This window comes from Ovis canadensis, chromosome 9 (assembly GCF_042477335.2).
Source record: "Ovis canadensis isolate MfBH-ARS-UI-01 breed Bighorn chromosome 9, ARS-UI_OviCan_v2, whole genome shotgun sequence".
Classification (NCBI taxonomy): domain Eukaryota; kingdom Metazoa; phylum Chordata; class Mammalia; order Artiodactyla; family Bovidae; genus Ovis; species Ovis canadensis.
This window is the reverse complement of record NC_091253.1, coordinates 26,175,754-26,201,087: the sequence shown is the minus strand read 5'-3', so window position 1 is coordinate 26,201,087 and position 25,334 is coordinate 26,175,754. Positions and strand designations below refer to the sequence as shown.

The following is a 25,334-nucleotide window of genomic DNA, read 5'->3' as shown; positions in this document are numbered from 1 at the left end:
TCCTTTCAAATGAATGCAGGTTTCTACATCACGGTTCTCACATTCAGTCTGCTTAAAGCAAGGCACACCTCCCTTAACAGTGGGGTGGGGCAAAGCCAGCGAGCGGACACATCTGCAACCTGCGTGGACCTCAGGAAACCCTTCAAACACGGGCGGAGTCCGGAGGTGCCCAGAGCCCCTCTCGGGCCGGCCTCGAGGTCACTCTGGGTGGGCTGGGCGTGACCTGCTCAGACAGGCAGGGGCCCCTCTCGGCTTCCACGTGAGCAGGGCTTGAACTCACTCTACTGAAATCTGAGGTTTCATGCTGTCTCAGAACTTATCCTAATAATGGGGGGATTGGCAGGAATTTGGGAAAACAGTTCTTTACCTGAGAAATTGTAACTACAGCCATTAGAATTCTGAACATCAGACATGCACAAAGGTGTGTAGCTACCCCAGCTGGAGACGTCTGGTTTATGAATGCTCTTAAGTAGTAATAGTTTTATAAAACAAGCCTAGGGCTGTAAAAAGTACCTTTCTCAAAGTACTTTGGCCCTCTAGAAAGAAAACTTTTCTTCAAAATGATTTTTTTTTTTTTTAAAGAATTTAGGTCTCATTTTCTGCCAGCCTGTAGTCTTCCCCAGCGCATTAGCTCAAAAGACGTCTTCCTGCACTGCCAGAAGGGGTGCCTGGGGGAGCTTCCTCTCCAGAAGGTTCCAGATCAGTTCTCAGACTCCAGGTAGCCCAAGCCCCCAGCTGATGGTGACAAACTCAATGCCCAGCCACCTGCCCTGGCGGCTCTGACTAGGCAGCGAGCGCGGGAGACTGAGTTGTTTTTACCACCGCCGCCCCGACCCCCCGAGATCCTGTTATAAGTGGTAAAAGCATACCTTGGAGACACACAGTTCTACATGATACTGAACATGGCTGAAAACTAACCTCACTGAAGACTTTAAAAGTTTTTTAGTGAAAAGATTCCCTCCTTTGCTTGAATGCTCCCAGTAATTTAAGCCAAGAGTGTACTTTACTGGTGTCCCTCGGAATAGGAGAAAGTGCCACTTGATAATAAAATGACAGGGAATTGCAACAAATCTTTAAGCAGAGGCTTCTGTCATTTAAAAAGAAAAAAAAAAGACACAGCAAGAAGAGACTAATGCCATTAACAAGACACCCACATGCGCACACACGTGTGCGTGCACACACACACACCACTCTGAGTGTACACTGACACAGACAATAGTCGTCCCTTTGTTGCTGCCCCCAAAATCCAGGCCAAGCGCCCCCCACAGCGTGTCCCCACCCCCCTGGCCCCTCAGAGTCCCCGCACAAGACGGAGGCAGGCGCTCACCCCAGCAGGAGACACCCCAGCGCAAGAGGTCAGTGTCGGGCCTGGATGGGCAGGGCCATCGGCAGGGCCCACGGAAACCTACAGGCGTGACGCAGCGCCAGGGGAAGGCTCGTCTCCTTCCTGGACTCTCTGTACTGGGCGTTGACGTGGTTTCTGTAACAACTGCCTAGGAGGACAGAAAGCCCACTTAGCACAGTGGAGCTCGTCAAGCCGTCCACAGCACCGTCAGTGCGACGGTTTCTCGGCTGGTGAACCCACGTCCGGGGCCAGGATGCAGATTCTAGCGAAGGGGCTGCCTCTCCCGCCACCCCGCCACCAGCCACCCGCCGAGGGCAGCGCTCCTTCGCAGACCACTGGCCTCGCGTCTGGCAGAGGCCCACCACCAACAGCCTTCCCTACGTTCAGTGCATAGATCCTATGACGCTTGGCTAACAAACCACATGCAGAGATGTGCACGCTGCTACACGGACTCGCTCCTGGGAGTGGAAGGACACATACATTCCATTTGTGCTTAATCGGCTGAGTGACACATGAGGGTGAGGGGGCTGGGAAGGGGGAGAGACTGCCGGGAGCACACCCCAGCCCCCGGAGGGTCCAGGCTGTGCACTCAGCACGTGGGGGCGGGCCGCAGCCACACGGAGTCAACCGCATACTCCTGCACTTCAGCATTGAGAACCACAAGGGGTGGTCCAGGCTCCAGAACTCTCTTGATATGCTGAACAGATCACAAGAAGCACCCCGTAGTCAATAAAATGAAAAACAGCATCTATCTACCACATTAATACTGCAAACCAGATATATATATTTTTTCTCTTACGTTAAAGACATAACAGTGAAAAAGGATTGTACTGTATTTATCACCACAGACCCGTATTCTTTAGAAACTTTGGAAAATAAATGTCACAGTCCTATAGGACAAATCTTATGATTAGCCTGTCGGCATATTGTCTTTTTCCTTTTCTTAAATAATTTTTTATTAAAATGGCACTTGTCTGCCAATCTCTCTGGACCTGTAAATGTTATAAACACACACGGCCCATCTTCTGCCACCGCGCCCTCCTTCGAGCTGAGTGGAAGGCGGCCGGTGGCAGAACGAGAGACCCCGGGCGTCTCGCCTGGCCCCTGCCCTTGGGTCCCGGACAGCTGGTGGGAGCCAGGTCAGGAGCACGCCGGCATCACTCTGAAATAAACTTTAGTGACAACGTCAGAATGTTCAAGGCTTTAAAACCACAACGTGTTTTGTGTTGCTTTCACTCTCATAGAATGTTCACAGCTAGTTTGAGCCCATCAATTTCATAGAGAATCATGTGTTAAAAATAAGTAAATTGAATGACCAAATAAATTAAAAATGTTTTAAAGCCCTGAGTTCATAAACTGGTTTTAGGAGATTTTTAGGAAACACGGGACTCTATTTCAATAAGCAGCTTATAAGATTTTGGCAAACCATATTTCCTACGACAATGGGGGTCTCATACAGGTCTGCAGTTCAAAATCCAAGTTTGAAATCTGGGACAGAAGGCATTCTGGAAAATGGAGAATCTACTAAAATGGATGACGTGTCATGTTCGATGCTGGCTGTCACGGAAGGGCTGGGCATTTGTTGGTCTGAGTGTAGCTGGTCTCGTGTGAATCCCACTCGGTACACAGTCGTAAACACTGAAACATGTCAAGCAAAGTACATGGTGCGCAGCGTGTCCTGGTGGACCTGCACGGCCTTTGCCAACGCCTGGTGGTCTCGTCCGTTACTCTGCCCGGAGGTATGGCTTCCTTCAGCACTGCAGGGGTGGGGGGAAGGGGGAGAGAGAGAGAGAGAGAGAGTGCAGCCTTTAACGCATCACGAGGCAGCACCCGGATAGCTAAGTGAGGACCACACACCAGCCCTCCAGCAAGACGGCCAACAGCTAGCGAGTGGCGGCGAAGAGGCCGGCTTTCGGGCGTCTGCGTCACAACTGGCTCCAGCTACTGGGGACCCCACCGTGTCCCACTCTGGAAAAGCAGCTGCCAAAACCTGCGGAAACGGCCCTGGCAGAAGAGGCGTGCCACTCACCTGTCGTGTTCTTTGTCCACCAGGTGGTACCTGGCCCGGAAGGCCACCAGGTGAGCATAGTAGGCGGGCGCCGGGATGGACACGGAGCGTGTGCAGCGCACGTAGGTGTGGCACAGCTGGTAGGTGAGGATCTGCAGCTCATCGGAAGAGAAGCGATTGTCATCCCAAAGCACGTGGTAGTGCGAGGGCCTGCTTGTTCCCTGAAAGCAGGTCAGAGGGTGAGAGGCAGACACGGGGAGGGCTCCAGGACTCACCTGCCCGGCTGTGCTGAGAAGCCGTGCTTCCGCCCGAGCGCCACAGAGGACGCTCAGTGACGAGAAGTTTCTATTACTCACAATGTATCATCAAATGACCGCCGACTGGTAAAATGCAGACCACACACACATTCACTTGTGCGTAGGAAATCATAGGAAGGACAGCTGTACAGAAGTAGCTGTTCTGAGGACAATATCTGTATGCGTTAGGTTCTCTATGATGTTTTATTTATAAAGACAAGGAGAAATCTCTAATAAGTTATACATTAACACCTTTTAAACAAGAGTTTGAACACGTATTTATTTTGTGCACTGTGTGTAGTCTGGAAACTTTTGAAACTGAAGGAAATGGACTGGTCACCTGCTCCCCTTTCTCCCCCACAAAGTGGGGGTGCCCGAGGGCCACTGCCCTGCCTCGCAGGGCACCCATGGCCGGTCAGTCGGGGGAAGGGCTTTCTCTGGCTGCCACGTGACCCAGCTGGCTGGTCCTTCCTGATGCCCCCGCTTGGGTGCTGGCTGCTTCTACCGACTTGTCTGTGCTCAGGCTCCCAGAGTTGGTGGGCGGCAGGCCTGCTTGTCCTCTGAGGAGCCACGGTCTGCACCCACTTTGGGGATTTAACCCCAGGTGGTCACGGGGGCAGCGGGGCATGACCGTCAGAGGCTCTGCTGAGGACACAGCAGGGCCAGGCCCCAGAGGCTCGTCCTGTCACAGCACTTGTCTCAAAAGCGAGACTCCCTCAGTAGAGAGGGCCTGCGCAGGAAGGCAGGGACAGGCTGGTCCAGCAGCCGAACCGGAGGCCGTGGAGGGCCAGAGCACCACCCAGAGGCGGGAGGCCAGGAAAGAGACGGTGATGGACGCTGGGCGGCCAGTACAGGCGAGGCACCCGCCGGACACGGAAGCCGCCACAGGGAACACCACGGGAGCCTCCACGTTCTCTAAGCCACGCTCCTCTTCCTCCTTTTCAACAACACTTTAAAGATGTACAACCCACTTAGCCCTCGGCTGTGCCCACAGGCTGCAGGCTGGACGTGCCCATGGCCAGTTGGCCACGCCCTGTTCCAGGGCCTCGGCAGTGTGTGGTTCCCACGGGACGTCCGAAGTACGGAGTCCACAGTGATCCTCCAAGTTTAGATCAGATCCCTCAGGAGGGGACTTCAGCCCTTCCTCCAGGAGCCCCTCTCCTGCAGGGCACAGCCTCACATCGGGGTGGTGTAGTGCTGACAGCGGGCACAGCTGCACAGGGCACCACTCCCCCAGGATGGCTCCTGGCAGGATGTGGGGCTCCTAACCGGAGGGACAAGGCATGCCCGCATGACCCTGCCTGCTCACCTGTGAAGTGGGCGTGCGAGGCCGACCCCCTGACCCCCAAGTGCTCGCCGAGCCCTGGCACACAGGGACGCCCCTGGTCCCCTCCAGCCTGCCAGGCCTTTGCCCTCACCACCAGATATCATCTCCCCCACCCCCGTGACAGCGCCGGATGGTGCTGAGCCCCCGCTGTCCAGTGGTCACCCGCCAGCCTCCCCTCAGGACTGCCAGAGCCCCAGGCTCACTGCTGACCACCATGTCCCCGGTGCCCACCTGAGTGCCTGGCACATGGCCTGCGCTCTGCAAGCGTTTGCTGAATGCATGCATGACGTCTCAGAGACACCGAGCCTGTCCACCCTCTGTCCTCACCTGGATGCCAGCATGACTACACAGGTAGAAGTCAAACTCAGTCGGGTGGGTGATTTTCGTGTCCACGGTTGTGCCTGCTGGAATGTTTCCGCTTTTCCCAACCTTGAGCAACACAAGAGCCCATTAGACGCGGCTGGGGGTGGCAAAGTGATGCAAGCAAGCAAACGAGACTCAGCCACACTGTCGTCTATTCTTAAGACCTTAGGTTGGCCTATGTATTTGCTCAGGACTATAGCATTAAATTAAACACGCACTAACAACTGACATTAAACTAGCTTCTGTTTTGTTTGGGCTGGAGTTATTTTTTGCCATCTCATAAAGGCCCCTGAGGACTTTCACTCAAGCATCTGTGTGGACCACTTGAAGGGTGTTGTTTGTTTTTTTTTTTAACTGTTGAGGCCAAGATGGAAGCTGTCATCAACATACAAATCTAAGACCAGATGATGGATACCTGACAGCCATTCCTACCCCCAACGCCCCTGCCAATACTCAAGGCAGAAGAGCTAGAAAACCCGGACAGATGCCTAGGGCTTCTCCAGTCCACTGGGGAGGGCGAGCCGCCCCACCAGAGACCAGCCCAGGAGCTGGGTGTGGGTGGGACTACAAGTCCTACCAAACCACTCAACCTCAGTTTACACTTGACCATTGAAAATCCACCCAACACCCAGCTCCTGGAACGGCAAAGTCCCAATCAATCACGAAGTCACTCGATTTTTTTTGTTAAGTTGTGCAATTTCAAATACACATACAGAAGAGAAAATCTCCCATATAACCCCTATGCACCTTCTGCAAGCGCTTGCCGAATGGGTGCATGCTGCCTCAGAGACATGTGAGAAAGAAACGAAATACCTGAGAAGAGTGCCCACCTTTGCACCCCCTTCCATGCTGCAGTCTCAACTCTAGACTTCCTTACTCCCACACAAACTCTCAATTTTTGTTACATATTTAAGCCTCCCTTAGCGTTATACTGTGTTACTTTGCACATTTAAAACCTGTATACATGTATCCTATGTATTTTGCTACTTGCTGTGTTTGTTCCACATTGCAATTTTGAGAAACAGTCATTTGGTAGATAATGTTTATTACTTTTTTTTATTACTTTTCATTGCTATGTAAATGCCAATATATAAACACACCACAAACTCTTCTCCTGTTAGCAGGGAGATTTTTTACTATTTGTCCCCCTGAATACAAGCATGTGGGTTTCTCCAGGGTAGATCTCTACAACTGCCAAACTGTGCTCCAAGTTGGCTATCCGCCTCCACTCCTGTCCAAAGGGCGGGAGAATCCTCGGCCTAATGATGCACTGACCTTGTGCTGAGCGCTGTGTGTCAGCTCAGCCACCCTCCCAGCACTCTCACAAGGCAGTCCAGGGCAGAGGGGCTGACAGCTTGTGGTCAAGCAGCCGGAAGCTGCAGGGATGGACTGGAGCCAGGGTTTCTGACTCCAGACCCTGTGCTCCTCACCACAGCACCCACATCCTAGACGTTTGGTGATTTTATCAGGCTAACCTCATAATGTGAGTTCCCCAGACTTTTTCTGTCCTTTGAGATTCTTTCTACAAGATTATTTTCTGAAGGTTTATTAAAACTTGCCTATAAAAACCTCTGGACTAACTTCATCAAATAAGCTAAGTGGTTTCTCTTTTTTTTTTCCCCAGCCTGTGCCACACACTAACATGGTTACCTCGTGACACCTTGGTACAATTTGCCTGTAAAACTCTCTGGGCCCGATGCCTTTGGGATGACAACTGGGACTGTCCTCCTCAGCTGATCCTGGTAACTGAAGTCATTCTACAACTGAGTATTTGCATCTGTTTCTCCTGTTTTCCAACGTGCTGTCATGAAGCTGTTATCCAGTATGATTCAAATAACACCCCCTCTGCAGCCAGCCATTATCACCTTCTGCTCCCAACATCACGAGTATTCTCTCTTTTGTTCAGTCCTGATAGGTTTATATAATCTTCAGAGAAGTATGCCTCACTTCTGTTAATCTGTGCTGTGGGCGATTCATTTTCTAGTTCACTATTTTCTATTTCTATAGAGAAAGTGGAGTGCAGGAAAAAGCTGACTTTGATCCCCCGACTCCTGGGAAGAGAGGTCTGCAGGCTGAGGCGGCAGGGGGGGCTGCACACACCAGCTCCTCAGCTGTCCCTCGACCCCTGGGGATGACATCCTTCCTGTGGCTTCAGACTTACTGATGGCCCTCTTTCTAGTTTTACAACACAGCAGCTGTGTCTATACTCTCCTCCGTAAGTGCTGCGTTAGCTGCACCGCACAGGGTTTGGTACGAAATTCTCCTTTTTGTTCATTTCTGATCATTTCACAATTGATTACTCTTTACCTTTTTAGTGCATGCGTTCCTTACAATCAAATTGAAAAATTTAAGTTTTCTTATGCTTTTTTCTACCACGGATTTAAAACTGAGTAACGGAAAACGCGGTTTGTAGAAGGGTGAGGTCTGGCGCTCTTCTGAGGCCGCCTCTGTGCCCTGGGATGAGGCCAGCTGGTGCTTGTGCCCTGGGCGTGAGCTCGGCCACCACAGCAGGGCTCTGTCCGCCCCAGCTTGTTTCCTTCACTCTTCCCATTTTCAGTCTTTACTAACTGGTACCTCTTTCACTTTCTGACAGTGGTCTGTTAAAACAGATCTCTCTGTTTGTCAACTTCTCGGGGACTGCTCCCCGTGGACACTAACCCCCAGTGTCCAGTCCTGCTGGTGGGCAGTCTGACCTAATGTCCTTCCCTTCCGGGAGGTCTTTTATCTTACGCAGCTACTTTGACACCATGCAGTTTTAGGACAATGTGTCTAGGTGTGGATTTACTTTTATTATCCTGTTGGAACAGAACAGTCTTTTAATCTAAGGAATCCCATCTCTCCCCAGCTGTGGACAGTTCTCAGCAGTCACATCTTTAAGTCTCGAGCCTCCTGCTCGCACACGGTTCCTACCCTGGAGCAGCCAGGTGGTGTAACGGAGCCTGGACGCTTCTCCAGACTGGACCCCTGGGGAGCTGCCAGGCCCCCTTCCAGGAGCACCCCAGCTGCCCTGAGGGCTCCCACTTCCCCTCATTCTACCTCATCCTTCACACCACGCTGTCTAGGACCACAGCTGCTCACTGGCTCTGAAGCCTCACCTTTGGTCATTTCCACATGGGATAAAAGACACCCCCCCAGATGCATCCCAACCGGTGGGGTTTACAGGTTCCAACTGCTCCCCAAGCTGAGGCGAGCCCTGCTCCAGTGCCTGTGGCCGGTCCCCAAGAGCCTGGGACGCCCGTGTCACCAGGCCCTCAGTGTGGCAGGATGGGTGCAGGGCCCAGGGATGCTCACCCGCTCGTTCTTGTCAGTGCAGAAGAGCCGCGTGTGGTGTCTCTTCTGGACCACAATGAACGTGATGCCTGGCTGGTAGTCCTTCTCTAGCTTAATGCACGCCTCACGGATGGCCAGTAACTCATGGTGCAGAACCTGCAGAAAGGAAGCAGGACATGCTTGAGGACTGCTAAGTTTTGGGGCCTCTCGTTACCTTAAAACGACTCCCTTTATCACATGTACGTTTGATACATATTTAAGTCTTATAGCTCTACTAGCTTGCTGCTAGCTGTTGTGATTCTGTCTCTTTGAGCCTGTTTCTTCATTTCTATCATGGAGCAGATGGCTCCCAGGTTTCGTGGTTAAATGGCTTAGGTTAGATAATGCATAAACAAGCAGAGCATGGTGTCTGGAATGTTCTAAGTGCTACCATCCGCAGTGGACATGAAGGCATGATGGCAAACACACACACAAACAGATCAATCCGACAACTCATTTCTGGATTGGAGAGAATCTACTTAGAGACACACAAGCAAACAAACTCCACTAGCTCAGGTGCTGAGCCTAGTCCAATACCCAGCTCCACCACTAAGCAAGCCTGTGGCTATCAAAGCCACAAAACCTGTCTGATCCCCAGTTTCCTAAGGTTTAAAATGGGAGTTTTTCCCAAAGTCAGTCTCTCGCATCAGGAAGCTTCCATAAGCCTTTTATCCTTCTTCATCAGAGGGCAGACAGAATGAAAACCACAATCACGAAAAACTAACTGAACTGATCACATGGACCACAGCCTTGTCTAACTCAATGAAACTATGAGCCATGCTGTGTAGGGCCACCCAAGATGGACAGGTCATGATGGAGAGTTCTGACAAAATGTGGTCCACTGCAGAAGGGAATGGCAAACCACTTCAGTATTCTTGCTTTGGGAAGACCATGAATAGTATGAAAAGGTAAAAAGATATGACACTGAAAGATTACCTCCCCAGGTTGGTAGGTGCCCAATATGCTACTGGAGATCAGTGGAGAAATAACTCCAGAAAGAATGAAGAGACAGAGCCAAAGCAAAACACCACCCAGTTGTGGATGTGACTGGTGATGGAAGCAAGGTCTGATGCTGTAAAGAACAATATTGCATAGGAACCTGGAATGTTAGGTCCATGAATTAAGGCAAATTGGAAGCGATCAAACAGGAGATGGCAAGAGTGAACGTCGACATTCTAGGAATCAGCAAACTAAAATGGACCGGAATGGGTGAATTTAATTCAGATAACTGTTATATCTACTACTGTGGGCAAGAACCCCTTAGAAGAAATGGAGTAGCCCTCATAGTCAACAAGAGTCCAAAATGCAGTACTTGGATGTACTCTCAAAAATGACACAATGATTTCTGTTCGTTTCCAAGGCAAATCATTCAGCATCACAGTAATCCAAGTCTATGCCCCAATCATGAATGTTGAGGAAGCTGAACAGTTTTGTGATGACCTACAAAATCTTTGAGAAATAACACCAAAAAAGATGTCCTTTGCATCATAGGGGACGGGAATACAAAAATAGGAACTCAAGATATACCTAGAGTGATAGGTAAGTTTTGCCTTGGAGTACAAAATGAAGCAGGGCAAAGGCTAACAGAGTTTTGCCAAGAGAATGCACTGGTCATAGCAAACACCCTCTTCCTACAACATAAGAGACAACTCTACGCATGGACATCACCAGATGGTCAACACCGAAATCAGATTATATTTGTTGCAGCCAAAGATGGAGAAGCTCTATACAGTCAGCAAAAACAAGACCAGGAGCTGACATATTGAAGAAAGTAGGGAAAACCACCAGACCATTCAGGTATGACCTAAATCAGATCCCTTACGATTATACAGTGGAAGGGACAAATAGATTCAAGGAATTAGATCTGATAGAGTGCCTGAAGAACTATGGATGGAAGTTTGTGACATTTTATAGGAGGCAGTGATCAAGACCATCCCCAAGAAAAGGAAATGCAAAAAGGCAAAACGGTTGTCTGAGGAGGCCTTACAAATAGCTGAGAGTAGAAGAGAAGTTAAAGGCAAAGGAGAAAAGGAAAGATGTACTCATCTGAATGCAGAGTTCCAAAGAATAGAAAGGAGAGATAAGAAAGCCCTTCTCAGCGATCAATGCAAAGAAATAGAGGAAAACAATAGAAAGGGAAAGACTAGAGATCTCTTCAAGAAAATTAGAGATACCAAGGGAACATTTCATGCAAAGATGGGCTCAATAAAGGACAGAAATGGTATGGACCTGACAGAAGGAGAAGATATTAAGAAGAGGTGGCAAGAATACACAGAAGAACTGTACAAAAAAGATCTTCACGACCCAGATAACCACAACGGTGTGATCACTGACCTAGAGCCAGACATCCTGGAATGCGAAGTCAAGTGGGCCTTAGGAAGCATCACTATGAACAAAGCTAGCGGAGGCGATGGAATTCCAGTTGAGTTATTTCAAATCCTAAAAGATGATGCTGTGAAAGTGTTGCTATGCCAGCAAATTTGGAAAACTCAGCAGTGGCCACAGGACTGGAAAAGGTCAGTTTTCATTCCAATCCCAAAGAAAAGCAATGCCAAAGAACGCTCAAACTACCACACAATTGCACTCATCTCACACGCTAGCAAAGTAACGCTCAAACTTCTCCAAGCCAGGCTTCAACAGTACGTAAACTGAGAACTTCCAGATGCTCAAGCTGGATTTAGAAAAGGCAGATGAACCAGAGATCAAATTACCAATATCCGTTGGATCATTGAGAAAGCAAAAGAGTTCCAGAAAAACATCTATTTCTGATTTATTGACTACGCCAAAATCTTTGACTGTGTGGATCACAACAAACTGTGGAAAATTCTTAGAGAGATGGGAATACCAGACCACCTAACCTACCTCCTGAGAAATCTCTATGCAGGTCAGGAAGCAACAGTTAGAACCAGACATGGAACAACAGACTGGTTCCAAATAGGAAAAGGAGGACATCAAGGCTGTATATTGTCACCCTGCTTATTTAACTTATATGCAGAGTACATCATGAGAAACGCTGGGCTAGAAGAAGCACAAGCTGAGATCAAGATTGCTGGGAGAAATATCAATAACCTCAGATATGCAGATAATACCACCCTTATGGCAGAAACCAAAGAGGAACTGAAGAGCCTCTTGATGAAAGTGAAAGAGGAGAGTGAAAAAAGCTGGCTGAAAACTCAACATTCAGAAAACTAAGATCATGGCATCTGGTCCCATCACTTCATGGCAAATAGATGGGGAAACAATGGAAACAGTGAGAGACTTTATTTTTTGGGGCTCCAAAATCACTGCAGATGGTGACTGCAGCCATGATATTAAAAGATGCTTGCTCCTTAGAAGAAAAGCTATGACCAACCTAGGCAGCATATTAAAAAGCAGAGCTATTCTTTGCCGACAAAGAACTGCCTAGTCAAAGCTATGGTTTTTCCAGTAGTCATGTATGGATGTGAGAGTTGGACCATAAAGAAAGCTGAATGCCAAAGAACTGATGCTTTTGAACTATGGTGCTGGAGAAGACTCTTGAGAGTCCCTTGGAGTACAAGGAGAACCAACCAGTCAATCCTAAAGAAAATCAGTCCTGAATATCCATTGGAAGGATTGATGCTGAAGGTCCAATACTTTGGCCACCTGATGCGAAGAACTGAGTCACTGGAAAAGACCCTAATGCTGGGAAAGACTGAAGTCAGGAGGAGAAGGGGACGACAGAGGGTAAGATGGTTGGATGGCATCACCGACTTGATGGACATCAGTTTGAGCAAGCTCAGGGAGTTGGTGACGGACAGGGAAGCCTGGTGTGCTGCAGTCCATGGGGTCGCAGAGAGTCAGACTCATCGACTGGACTGAACTGAAAATAGAAGCATTCCCACCTTGAAACCTGCTGTGACGCCCACCATTCTCTGAGTAGCACCAGGGGTTGGGGTACAAGGATACTGGCCCCTGTCTCTCCTCTCCCTTCCCCTGTAGAGGTGGCCCCCAGAATGTGTCCCCTAGCCCAGACTCCCCACAGCCTAGAAGGCAAAGTGTGGAGCCGGAACAGGCCCTGTCTGGTGCGTGCTGGACTGAACCTGCTGGACTGGCTTCGCCCAACCCTGGGCCCTGCCCCCGCCTCTCCTCCCGTCCAGCTGCAGGGTCCTGACCACCCTGCACGCCCCACCCCTACCACACAGTGACCAGATAAACCTGGAGGCAGAACAGAAACCCCAGACGCCCTCCTGCAGAGGGACGGGGAAGTGCAGACACAGAGAGGAGGGCGGAGGCAGCGGGCGGCGCCCACCTGCTGGAACTGCCCCTCGGAGACACCGTCGCGGTAGAAGATGATGCGGGTGGGCTTGAAGCGCGTGGACTTGTAGAACTGGATGAGCAGCTCGCGCACCATGGCCGCCAGGTCCTGGATGATCTCCTGCCGGTGCTGCTGCACACGCACGGTGGCGCAGTAGCGGTTCGGGTGGGCGTCCATGCTGCCCACGACCTGCGGGGCAGCGGGGTCAGCAGGTGCCCCGAGGGCCAGTCACGGGCAAACCCACCACCTTTACGCATCTTCTGCGTGTGCGGCCCTGGTGTATATGAATGCGTCCCCAAGAATGTAAGTTTGCCCAAGGGACCTAATAAAAAACTCAACGACTGTTCGGAACCCCTCTTCCACTTATAATCAGATGAGGCTGAATTACATCAGCCCAGAGGTGGCCCCTGGAGAGCCTGACAGTGTGCAAAACTCTACTAAGCACGTTGTTTTCCCCAAGCCAGGTGCACAGCCACACGCGACACCCCAAGACTCCCACCCCCAGCAGTGAGGAGTGTCCCCCAGGAAAGCTGCCTGAAAGCAGTTGCCTGCAGGTGCCAACCAGGGGGAACAAGTCAGCAGGCTGGGCACAGGACCGCACTGGGCCGAACCACTGTGCTTTCATCGCTAATCAGACAATCACAGAGATGCTGGACAGGTAGGAACGCACATGGACAGAGGGACTGTGGGAAGCGATACTCACGGCGGCAATGGACGGCTTCTTCCCATCGCCGGCGGGGGGGTGAGTGACATCTGCCCCCAGAAAGATGACGGGCTGCTGGAACACTGGAGGCCTGCGGGGGAAGCAAGTGTCAGGGGCCACGGCTTGGGGATGCCGCCCGGACCTCTCAGGACATGGGCACCAGCCCTACTCTGGGGCTCTGCTTTAAAGACTCCTTATCTCTCTGACACAGACAAAGAACATCTGACGGGAACAAAGGCTCGGGGTGAGACCTGCTGCAGAGTGACCCGGAGCGGGAGAGGCTGCAGGCGGCGCACACTGCACGAGGGAGGTCAGGTGCGGACAGCCGCTGAGGCTGCGCCCAGGGACAGGAGGGCTCTCCCCGGGGAGGTGACCGAGCGTTTCCGAGATAGTTGCGTCCACAGAGTCCAAGGTCTGCAGCCAACCCTGGACCTGCGGCCACACTGCAGGGCGCCTGGCAGCCGCATCGCTCTCTACCCAGCACCCCAGTGTCTCCAGACACAGCCACATATTCTCGGGGGGTGAATGTGTCCCAGTGGGGACGCACAGAGCTAGGCTGTTCTCCCAGGGTCTTCTAAATGCTGGCTACACTCCAGCAGTCACCTCCCCAAAGAGGCAGTGGTGGGGGCCCAGTTCTCCAACAGCTGGTGGGCCCCAGCCTCACTGGCTGTGCGACTGGGAGCCTTCTTGATGCCTCATCCTTCTCTCCTCCCGGACTCACGTGCTGCCCAGGTGCCCTGCACCGAGCCCCCCAGGCCCCACAGCTTTTCCTCTTGCCCTCCCCTTCCTCTGATGGGTCCTGGGTGCACCCACACACGCAGTTCTGACTCACACTTTGAACCGGCACAACCACAGCAGCCACCGGACAGTCCACTCCGCCCCGCGGCTCCCAGGCTCGCCTGGCAGCAGAGCTCTGGGATTAGCTGAGCCCGTCTCCTGCCTCCAGACCGGGCCTCACGCTGCCATGGCAACAGGACTGCTCTCTGCAGGGTCACCTGCACCCTGCTCACGTCCCCCAGCCCTGTGGCCGAGAGCCTCACACCTCGCCACATCTGGCTAGTCGGTGCCGTGTGGCGGCCATGCACGGGCTCCCCGCCACCTCCTCCTGGGCTCCAGAGCTGTCGCCTCGCCTCCACGACCTTCCAACCCTGCACCCCCCAGGGCCCAGGCTTGGCTGTCCTTCCTGTCTACACTGCACCCCGGGGTGCTCTCCAGCCCACAAGCTCTAACTACCACCCACACGTGAGGAGCCCTGAACAAGCCTCTCCAACACAGGCTCCCCCCAGCCCGCCCCTGCACCCCTGCTTCAGCTGGCGTCACCTCATCGCTCCCAGAGCCCAGGGTGGGGCAATCTAGACTCTCCTCTTCCACTCACAGACCAAACGCATCCTCTCAGTGAGCCAGGCAGCTCCATCGCCGAAACACTCACGGCTCTGGGCGCCCCCGGCCTAGCTCCCACCAGTGGCTCTCCTGGGATGACACCGGCGGGCCTGGCCCTCCTGTCTGTCCAGAGCTGGGGTCGCCTTTCAGAACAAGGTCAGCGGGGCTGCTCCTGTGAACCTCCCCAGTGGCTGTGTTCCCCTGGAGCGAGTGCCAGGCCCCCAGGCTCGCCCCTCGGTCTCTGAGCCGAATGACCGCCACGCTCCCAGCAGGCAGGCTGCCCCAAGGCCCTTGCGCGGCCTGCACCCTCTGGAGCAGGCTGCTCCTGGTGTCCACACAGCCCTGCCCCTAGTGCCCAGTCTGCACCATGCCACCTCCTCCATGAGGCCCTCACCCTTCTGGGCTCCCTTCCGCTGTATCACTGCTGCTCAGCCCCCAGAGCCTGGCCCTGGCCTGGGGCCGACAGCACCACCTCCTGCTCGGGAAGCCCCCTGTCCTAGCACTGACCGTAGGGCACCTGGGGTGCTGGTGCAGCCCTCCTGTCTACACGGCACTGGCCACACAGCTGCCACATCTCACAGGCGGGACCCACCTCCGGATGGGGTCAGAAAGCCCTTCTCCTTGGGCCGGCACCAGTCCTCAGGGGCCTTGGACACGGAGACCAGGAGCAGCCAAGACCCTCGTCCTACTCACTTCTTGCGCCTGCCAAGCCTGGGACAGCACTCAGCATAGCTGAGCAGAGCCACCCCAGCATCGCCCTGCCCAGGGTGTCACCACCGCTGCCCCATGCATGGCAGAGGGCCAGCCTCACCTCCCCTGCGGCAGCAGGATGTTGTTCACGCCCCCCAGTTTGACGTTGATTTTCAGACAGAGGTTGGACAGGGTCTGTGGCGTGGTCCTCTGCACGTTCTTCATCTGCACGCACTGCGTGGCCATGCCCAGCACCGTGTCTCCCACACGCTTGACCTCGGCTGCCGAGAGAACGGGGTGCTCAGCACGGCTTCCCGGCGCTCCTCTGCCCACCCCGTGCGCCTGACACACACACGGCCAAGCCTGGACCCAGCTCCGTGCCAGTTGCGGGGCGTCCCCCACCGGCTCAGGGAGGCCCGCTCTCAGTCAGGGGCGTTTCTGCAACTTCTCCAGGCCGACAGGGCAGTGTGCACAGGGCCAGGTTGGAAACCAGGCACTCGGGTCAGCAAGCAAACGCTTGAGTAGTCAAAAATATAAACCCCTGAATCCTTAGTCCCTGGCCAATACAAACCCGATGCCAAAGTGCTCTCCAGGCCTACACCCCCCTCCATTCTGGGTTCTCTTGTGAAGCGAGTGGGCAACTGCTCTCTGGACAGGCCAGCAGAGACGGGAGACCCTGGGAGAAGAGTCACCCGGGCTTCCTCCTGCTCCTGGATGCAGAGCCCATAGGAGACGGGGAAGCCAGTCAGCGAGCCAATCGCACCTCTCTTCCCTCTTCCCCATGGTGCCCACACCCCTCCTGCACGGGGCCTCCGGTTCCCACCGGGCTTCCAGCAGACCCACATGCACCCACCTCCCCATCTCACCAACGCTTGCCTACACCTGGGAGCTTCCCCCACCAGGGCCTGGGACTCCATCCCAGGGCTTGGAAACTCTGAGCTAGGTAGAAGTGCAACCGGCCTTCTGGCAGAAAGGACTCTGATCAAATCCCAGAGGATTCTAAGATGGCACGGCTCACAAGAGGAGGGCCAAGTCCCAAATAGGAGCTGAGGACTGCCCCCGCCCCTCCGAGGGGATTACTGCGTGCATATCGCGTGACCATTCTTCATCCAGCCGAAGTCTGTGTCAGCAGCGGACAAGGTAACTGCACGCCTGCCGCATCCCGCACCCCCTCGGGACACCCATCCCAGGGAACCGGGGCCTCAGATGACACTGCCAAGGTGGCCCTGGGCACGTGCATGCCACAATCAGACACCACCTGGTCTCACTCAGACACAGGCCCCTCCTGGGTGTGGCAGAGGCCGCACCGCACACTCGTAGGGCCACGGCAGGGGCGGCACCAAGACCTACCGTAAACGGGGGTCTTCCCCGGCAGGATGACCACCACCAGCTGCAGGCCAGCGTACGTGTTCTTCAAGTGCCGGAACATGGGCTCCACGCTGTCCGCCCCCTGGGCATATTTACAGAAGCATGGCTGGCCCTGGATGGGCATGCCCGCATCTCTCGAGATCTTTCTGAGCTGCTCCGTGAAGGACCTGGAGGAGCAGGGTCGTTACATGAAGAAGAACCCAGAGTGCCGACGATCCAGACCCACCAGAGGCCCCGAGAAAGGGCAGTGTTAACTGATCCAGACCCCAGGCCGTTTTCATTGAGCTGAGTCCCTGCTGAAGCCCGAGATGAGGTTGTTTCAACAAGACAATGTACAGAGGCTGCCCACGTGCTCAGCACACAGGTCCCTGAAAAGTCAGGATGTAACAGGAGACGCCATATCGTGGCCTCGCCACCCCCACCAGCTGTGACCCTCCCAGGCAGCGACAGGGCTGTTCTTTTACAGTCGGGCACAAACAGCTGCTGCCCACTTGCCCGCAGACGCCGAGCACTGTCAGGGCAATGAGAGCCATGAACTGACTATCCCTTTGGATTCCCCCGGTTTATCCCATGCACACAGCTTGGACTCAGATGACATGGCCACGGGAGAAAACAAGACAGCCCGCAGCCAAGAGCAGCACCAGCAGCTGCGGCCGTCACAGGCGGGGCGGGGGAGATGAGCCACAGCTTCCATTTTAGCGCAGGGACAGAAACATCCCAGCTTTTTACGATAAAGCGAGGATACGCTGCCCCACCCCAGCCAGTTAGCGCCCCGCGTCCAGTACGTTAGTGCAGGTGAAGAAACTCACAAGCGTCTATGCCCACGGTGCACCTGCCCTGGGGCCATCTGGCGCCAGGAGAAATGACACAAGGGCCCCAGACAGAAGCGGGGGAGGCAGCCTGAGGTCAGACTGTACACCCCGCCCCTCCCCGCTCTCTCTGCCGGCGGTGTGGGAGAAAGGGCTCCAGCCCTTATGCCAGCTCTCCAGAACGCCTAGAGCTGCAGCTCCCTGGGACCAAGGCCCGCTCAGACGCCCACCGGCGACTCCCTGCTCCGAGGGCCCCTCCTGCTCCCTCCCAAGGGAGGTGGGAGGCACACGCCTTCCATTCCCTGTTAGGTTTTGGCTGCTTGGAGAAGCATGGGCAACCAAACTATGTTTATGGTGCTGCTTTCAAAGTGTCTGACACCGGGTCAGGTTGGTCTGATATAGAAACATGAATCTAAGGTGCTTTTAAAAACAGTGCTAGTTCAGTGAACTCAACTTTCTCCTTTGCCTCTAGTTGGTACACTTATTGGGCTTGGCTGCTAAAGAGCCCGCCTGCAATGCGGAAGACCCAGGTTCGACTCCTGGGTCGGGAAGATCCCCTGGAGAAAGGGACAGGCTACCCACTCCAGTATATCTGGGCTTCCCTGGTGGCTCAGCTGGTAAAGAACCCGCCTGCAATGCGGGAGACCCCAGTTCTATTTCTGGGTCGGGAAGATCCCCTGGAGAAGGGAATGGCTACCCACTCTAGTATTCTGGCCTGGAGAATTCCACGGACTCTACAGGCCACGGGGTCGCAGAGTCGGACCCGAGTGAGCAGCTTTCACTTTCACCGTACACTTGCTCACTTACTGTTTTCTCTCATAACCTGCTGCACCTCTGCACACTCACTTCCACAGCAAGTCTGAGAAGCAAAGCTCCCCCTTCCTGACAGGCCCACCCTGAGCAACGCCCTCTGCCAAGCCCCGCCCTCCCCTTGGAGGCTGCCACCTGCTCCACTCGGAGCAGGCCTCCCCACACCCACCCCGGGACCACATGCCCGGCTGGCAGCCTTACTTGAGGTGCACCTCCGTGCACTGGCGCTGGGGGGCGAAGCAGGCGATGGCCCACACCTTGATCTCAATACCCGTGTGGAATTGCTTGTTCCTCATGTCCCACACGCCCTGGACTGGGGTGGCAATCGCCTTATTCTGCAAATGGCAAGATGTTCAGAATGAGAAGAAAACAGCCCTCTGACCCTGGGTTTTGTCACTGTCCCCACTGTGGCTGGTCCCCAAGCAGAGGGAGCCTCCTGCGGCCGAGGACCGGGCCTGTGTGCAGCCTCCAGTGCTGAGCAGCCCCATGCTGTGGGGGCCTATGGGGGCACCAGTGCTCACAGGAGGGCTGGGCGGACGCACAGACCAAGGACGGAGGGACGGAGAGTGGGGGTGGGGGAGGTGAGCTGGGCGGAGGATGGCTGGAGGGCAAGCAGAGGGATGGAGGGGCGGGAGCAGGGAGGGCCCAGAGCCCCACCCACCCTCACAGGTAGCCTGCAGGAACAGGAATGCCTCCTGTGTCAGAAACAAGGATTTCCCCTCCGCCAGGACCAGCCAGGGCAGCCAGGGAAGGGCACGGAAACAGGGCGCTTCTCCCAGCCCCATGCCTGGGGGTGGCCAGGCCAGTGGGGACCGAGCCACACCCCCGTGTCCCGCTCCCCACTGCCCGCCGCTGCTCAAGCTACTCCCATTTAAGAACAGAAACAACAGAAACGCATCTGCTTGATTCTGTCATCTCTCCACCAGAAAGGACCAGGGCTCAACACTGACTGTCACCTAAGGAATCTGTTAACTGCCTCCAGGTGACGCTGGAGTTCGAGGGACCAGGAGGAGGGGCCGCTGGAGGGAGCAGAGCCTGTGGGCCTAAGGCCCTGCGGGGCTCAGTGTGTCTCAGTTGCGGTCATTTACTCCGTTTTTCTAATGGAAAACACTTTTTTATTTTTCTCACTAAAGTAATTCAAGTATACGGTAAAAGTCAAACGTTACAGAAATGAATGTTTCATATTTTTTTCTAAACTAGTACCCTGTTCTGGCCAGCCTCCTTCTGTAAGAGAGCAAGCCGCCACCGCGTGTGGGCTGTTGTCAGACCCCAGACATCAGCGAATGTTGCCGGGGGACATTTAATGTTTTGTCTGACAGGACAATGGGTAGGGCCGGTGATGAGACGTGTTTGCTCCCACTATTATGTTTAAGAGATTTGGAAAAATTTGTTCATTTAGAAGCATGAAAAACTTCGAATCCTTAGGATTCTAACATTCCTGCAAGGTTAAAGAGCTGTTTTGTTCTCTAGACGCCTCCTGCCTTCACTAAAGACGCAGGATCTGCAGTCCTGGCTTTACCAGGCCTCACTTCTTCTGGCATGCAAAGGGGAACCCGCCTCCCTGCTGGGCTGCAGGAAGGTAGGAAGGTGCCCCGGGGGCAGTGTCTGGGCTCCCAGGCACACAAGGGGGCTGAGAAGGAGCCAGGGGGCCTCCTGGAGATAGCAGGGAGCAGCCCCAAACACCCACGGCCCAGCGGGGGGTGGGGGGGGGCGTACCCCCTACAGGGGACTACCTAGCAACACTCTAAAACAATGAGGGAGCCACGTGTCACACGCACTCCAAGACCTCCGTGTGATCTAAGAGAAAACAGTAAGTTAAAAAAGGACAAGGTATAGAAGGGTATTTAATACGTTACTATGCACACAAGAAAGAGTGAAAAAAACACATGGATAATCCCCAGGGTGATTTTACAAAGAGAACTGCCTCCTGGGAGATCAGCTGGGACGTGAGGAAAAAAAGAGATATTTTCCCCTATAATTCTTTGCATTTTTTGAACTTTTAAACATTTTTATAAATACAACTTGCATTTTAAAATAAGAAAGGGAAAACCTGCAAACAAAACAAAATGAAAGCCTACAACAGGCCCCACTCCACCAGCTGGGACAGGGTCAAGTCAAGCGGAACACAGGTTCCCACGGGGGCTCCCTAATAGACAAACACCATGACTTTTGCTTCTTTCTTCCTTTAGGATCTTAGTTCCCTGACCAGGGATTAAACCCAGGTCCCGGCAGTGAAAGTACCCAGTCCTAACCACTGGACCGCCAGGGAATTCCCGAAGTTGTGACCTTTGAAGTTGCGCTCTACCTCACCCTCCACAGCCCCACCTACTCACCACCTTGCTGGAGAAAACCCCAGCAGAAAAGAAGAATTTCTCATGAGCCCTAAGGGGCTCAAGGGTCAGGATCAAACTGACCAGAGCCAGAGGTCAAACATTTGCATTAACTAAACTGAGGTACTTGTTCCCAAATACCACCCAAACAACAGTTAGAAAGCAGAGGCAGCAAGGAACTTGTGGACAATTTATCACTGACCGTGTCCCCCGCACACAAAGAACGACGGCCTTACAAGTCTGGTGGGGTAATAAAGTCTACCTTTAGATAAGCAAAAGGGGGTCTCAGGAAACTTTAAAGGGTCAAGGAGACCAGTCCTCTGTGAAGCCTCACAGCTGTTACAGGTTCACACAGGAGCAGGAAGGACTCTACCTTGATCACGGTCTGCACCTCTAGGGTGAGGAAGGGGGTTGGACGCTCTCGCTTCACGGTCAGCATTCAGACACACACTCCCAACACCCACAGAACAGCCCCGCCCAGCCTACCACCTACCCTGCCCCCGTAGAGGATGGAGGGCGGCTGGAGGACCCGTCCGGTCACGTCTGTCATCTCATCTTTTACCATGATTCCAAATTCACGAACGTAAGGATCTGTATTGAAACTGGCACTTCTCATCTTGAAAGGGAAGAGAGAAGAGGCTCAGAGTTGGGGGGCAATGTTTGCTTCCTTCCAGAAGCTGCGACTGTCCAGAGCACCAGGGTGCCACGCCCGGGGACCCTGTCCCCACCCGAGGCCTGCACCAACGGTGGGACGCTCACCAGCTTGCTAATCTCTTCCTGCCGATCGGGGGCTGACCTGGCAGTCGCTCTGATCATGGTTGAGGTCTGATTGTCGGTCAGCTTTTTTATGCATCTCTGTCCCGCCACTATGTTACAGACCTGCGAGGAAACATGAGAGCTGGGGTCAGCAGTGGGCTGGGGGAGCGGGCGGGCCTGGGGCTGAGCACAGACACTGGTGGGGCGGGGGCGGGGATTTGTTCCTGAGATCCACTAGGAACGGCAGCCCTGAGGAGGCCCTCCGGTCCACAGCAGAACCCCCCAAGGAAACCCGGTGTAACACAGACACAGCCTAGGGACAGCGCAGGGGACCAACACAGCCGCAGGGCGGGCAGGCCTGGGGCTTCAGCACGGCTGTGTGGACCCAGTCCTCAGACAGGAGCGTTAAGCAGAGCTTCCTGGGAAGGGAAGCTGTCTACCTTCTGGGCACAGACGGGAAAAACCCAACCATGGCCCAGATGTTCGAGCAACCAGACAAGCACTGAGAATTTAAAACGCTAACAGAAAATAGAACTCGGGCCTCCATTTCAGCATTTGATCTTTTCCCAGGCAATTATTTTTCAAACCAGTAGTGGATTTTACACTTCCTGTGCCAGAGGTCTGCTGGGCACACATACACATGATCCTGACCTTCACACAAATCCTGTGAGTTACCAAATCCATCTTATTAATGTGAAAACTGAGGCTGGACCACGTCTGTGAACCTGCCCGAGGTCCCACAGTGGCGGGAGTCAAAGTGTGGCCCAGCCCACAGAGACAGAGGGCGGGGGCTTGCCTCCAGGGGAAGGTAGGTGTGTTTCTGCTCCTGTCCGACTTGTAAACACGGGAGGTGGGGGTAGCGCAGAACCAGCTTGTGCCTGTCCTTGAAGTACTGGGCCACCGTGCACTCCACCGTCTGCCCGCTCTCCTGCTGCAGCGGGAACCTACGGGAGAGAGACAGCTCAGGCCTGGAGTCCGCCCCGGGCCCCACACACCTGCTCACGCAGCCTTCCTGGGTCTGCTTTCTCAGGGATGGAAGAGGCGGAGGGCCACCCAAAGCAGTCAAAACCACACCATGCCCTCTGGGTCATCGGGAACATCCCCAAGTCCCAAACTTTTATCTCCAGAGTCAGAAAGAGAAAAATACCCCCACGCTCACGATATGCAGTAATCACAAGAGACACCTACATCTAGGGGACATGGAAAGGATCCGGACAAAGGCAAAGCCAGCAAGAACGGCCTGTGCGCACTCCAGGCCGCCTCGCACTGACTCTGAAAGTTGTTCACAGGCTGCGTGCTCCAAGAGCCCGCCCCAGACAATCTGAGACCTTCCAGACAGGACGGCAAAAGGGATAAGCCGCGTCTGCTTGGGCCTCTGCAGTCACACAGGCTGGGCTGGGGCCAAGGGTGCTGGGCACGGGGACCAGGACACAGGCTCACCCTGGCCGCCTGCTGCACGAGGCCCTGCGCGTCCTGCTATAAGCGGTGCCCAGAGACACACCGGTGCTTCTCCTGGAATGACCACAAAATAAACTCAAGTCCTCACTAGACCCAGGAGGCCTCCAGGTGGGGTGCAGGGGGGCCACGTGCTTAGACAGCAGGGTACCCGTGCGTCCAGGACACCTACTACCTCGACAGGGACCCCACCTGCCTGTGCTGCGATGGGGCACCTGCAGAGGCCGAGTCCAGGCATGTCCACTCGCGCCCACCACCCCGCCCGGCCCCTGCTCAGTGCAGAGGACTGGACAGTGAGCCCACATGGCCCTTGTTGCGCTGGTGACATTCAAGGAGAACTGCTGGGGAGTCCCCGGGAGTTCCCACCCACCCCACCACATCCAATCTCATCCCCACTCCTGCCTCCAACAGGACAGATTTCATAGTTTCATTCCACGATGTGAAGGATGGATCGACTAAGCCAAAGGGGCACTTCCAGAACTCACCATGCAGAGTCTAGACTTGTGAGTGACAGAAAAGGCCCCAGAGGGGCTGGCGGGAGTCTGAAGGGACAGTCACTTACGTCTGGTGGCTGGGGGGGAGTCTGAAAGGATTTATGTTTGGTGGCTGGGGGGAGCCTGGAGAGAGTCGCGTGCAGTGGCTGGAGGGAGCCTGAGGGGACTTGCGTGCGGTGGCTGGGGGGAGCCTGGGGGGACTCGTGGCCGGTGGCTGGGGGGAGCCTGTGGGGACTTGCGTCCGGTGGCTGGGGGGAGCCTGGGGGGGCTCGCGTGCGGTGGCTGGGGGGAGCCTGGGGGGGACTCGCGTGAGGTGGCTGGGGGGAGCCTGGGGGGAGCCTGGGGGACTCGCGTGTGGTGGCTGGAGGGAGCCTGGGGGACTCGCGTGCGGTGGCTGGGGGGAGCCTGTGGGGACTCGCGGCCAGTGACTGGGGGGAGCCTGGGGGGACTCGCGTGAGGTGGCTGGAGGGAGCCTGGGGGGAGCCTGTGGGGACTCGCGGCCGGCGGCTGGGGGCAGTCTGGGGGGAGCCCGGGGGGACTCGCGTGAGGTGGCTGGAGGGAGCCTGGGGGGAGCCTGGGGGGACGCGCGGCCGGCGGCTGGGGGCAGCCTGGGGGGAGCCTGGGGGGACGCGCGGCCGGCGGCTGGGGGCAGCCTGGGGGGAGCCTGGGGGGACGCGCGGCCGGCGGCTGGGGGCAGCCTGGGGGGACGCGCGGCCGGCGGCTGGGGGCAGCCTGGGGGCAGCCTGGGGAGACTCACGTCTGGTGGCTGGCCGGCCTCCGGGTCACGTTGCACACGCGGTACTTCCTCTTCATCTGCCCGCAGTGCGTTATCTCCACCTTTAGACCTAAGGACACAGAGCGGCTGGGCTTCAGCATCAAGACTCGGCCTGGCCTGTCGCGACACCCCACCGACAGACCACTGGATTTCAGGGGACCGTCACCTGCAGACCCACGCTGAGGGCCTGGGCCGTCTCACCCGCAGGGGTGCCTGAGGCCTGACGAGGCCTGAGGCCTGTGCTCAGAGACAATGGATGACGTGGGCTCTGCTGAGAGCGTGGTGTCCGTGCCCATGGCCTTCTGTGCTTCCTGTGGGGATATTTTTAGCAGAAAACCCTGCTGCTGGCCTCTGTACATCCCCGGGAAGGACAGGTGCTGACGGCTGGGCTCCGGGGTGTTCCAGCAAGCAGGAGGACCCAGCCCGACCACGGTGCCCTGGACTGCACTTCCTTGAGTGGAGACCAAGCTTGAGGAGTTCAGACACCCCAAGTGGTGAGGAGCCAATGTTCCGGAACATCTGAGACGCTGGTTAAGTCCTGAGGCTACCCTGGGCTCTCTTCCGCACTCAGACGTCACGGGCCACCCTGTCCCCGTGTTGATGAGTCTGACATCGACTGCCCCCGCCTCTAAGGAGAAATGTGGGCCCCCTTGGCCGTGTGCCCCTCAGGTCTAAGGCAGGCAGCTGCTTACCTTTGATTTCTTTGGTAAACTTGACCCTTTGGGAATCTGTCAGAGGTTTCTGTTGTTCTTCAATACTTTTAAAATCCAAGACTTCACAAACAAACTCAATGACTGGCTGTGCCTTATAGAACGCTGTCGCCGAGACTGTGGGCGGGAA

General features: G+C 55.0%; 1 protein-coding gene across 1 annotated transcript in view; it reads right to left on the bottom strand.

Moving 5' to 3' along the window:
- Positions 1-2,109: 2,109 nt before the first annotated feature.
- The window catches only part of AGO2 (argonaute RISC catalytic component 2), an 81,171-nt gene continuing 57,946 nt past the window's right edge, over positions 2,110-25,334 (bottom strand). The window contains exons 6-19 of the mRNA XM_069600875.1: positions 25,187-25,321; positions 24,477-24,564; positions 22,567-22,714; positions 21,774-21,893; positions 21,508-21,630; positions 18,886-19,019; positions 17,048-17,232; positions 15,819-15,978; positions 13,628-13,718; positions 12,919-13,113; positions 8,631-8,765; positions 5,304-5,405; positions 3,375-3,574; positions 2,110-3,102 (exon numbers count right to left, since the gene is read on the bottom strand). Coding sequence (XP_069456976.1) covers positions 2,994-3,102; positions 3,375-3,574; positions 5,304-5,405; positions 8,631-8,765; positions 12,919-13,113; positions 13,628-13,718; positions 15,819-15,978; positions 17,048-17,232; positions 18,886-19,019; positions 21,508-21,630; positions 21,774-21,893; positions 22,567-22,714; positions 24,477-24,564; positions 25,187-25,321 — 1,925 coding nt within the window. The 3' untranslated portion in view covers positions 2,110-2,993. The remainder of the gene's footprint in view (positions 3,103-3,374; positions 3,575-5,303; positions 5,406-8,630; positions 8,766-12,918; positions 13,114-13,627; positions 13,719-15,818; positions 15,979-17,047; positions 17,233-18,885; positions 19,020-21,507; positions 21,631-21,773; positions 21,894-22,566; positions 22,715-24,476; positions 24,565-25,186; positions 25,322-25,334) is intronic.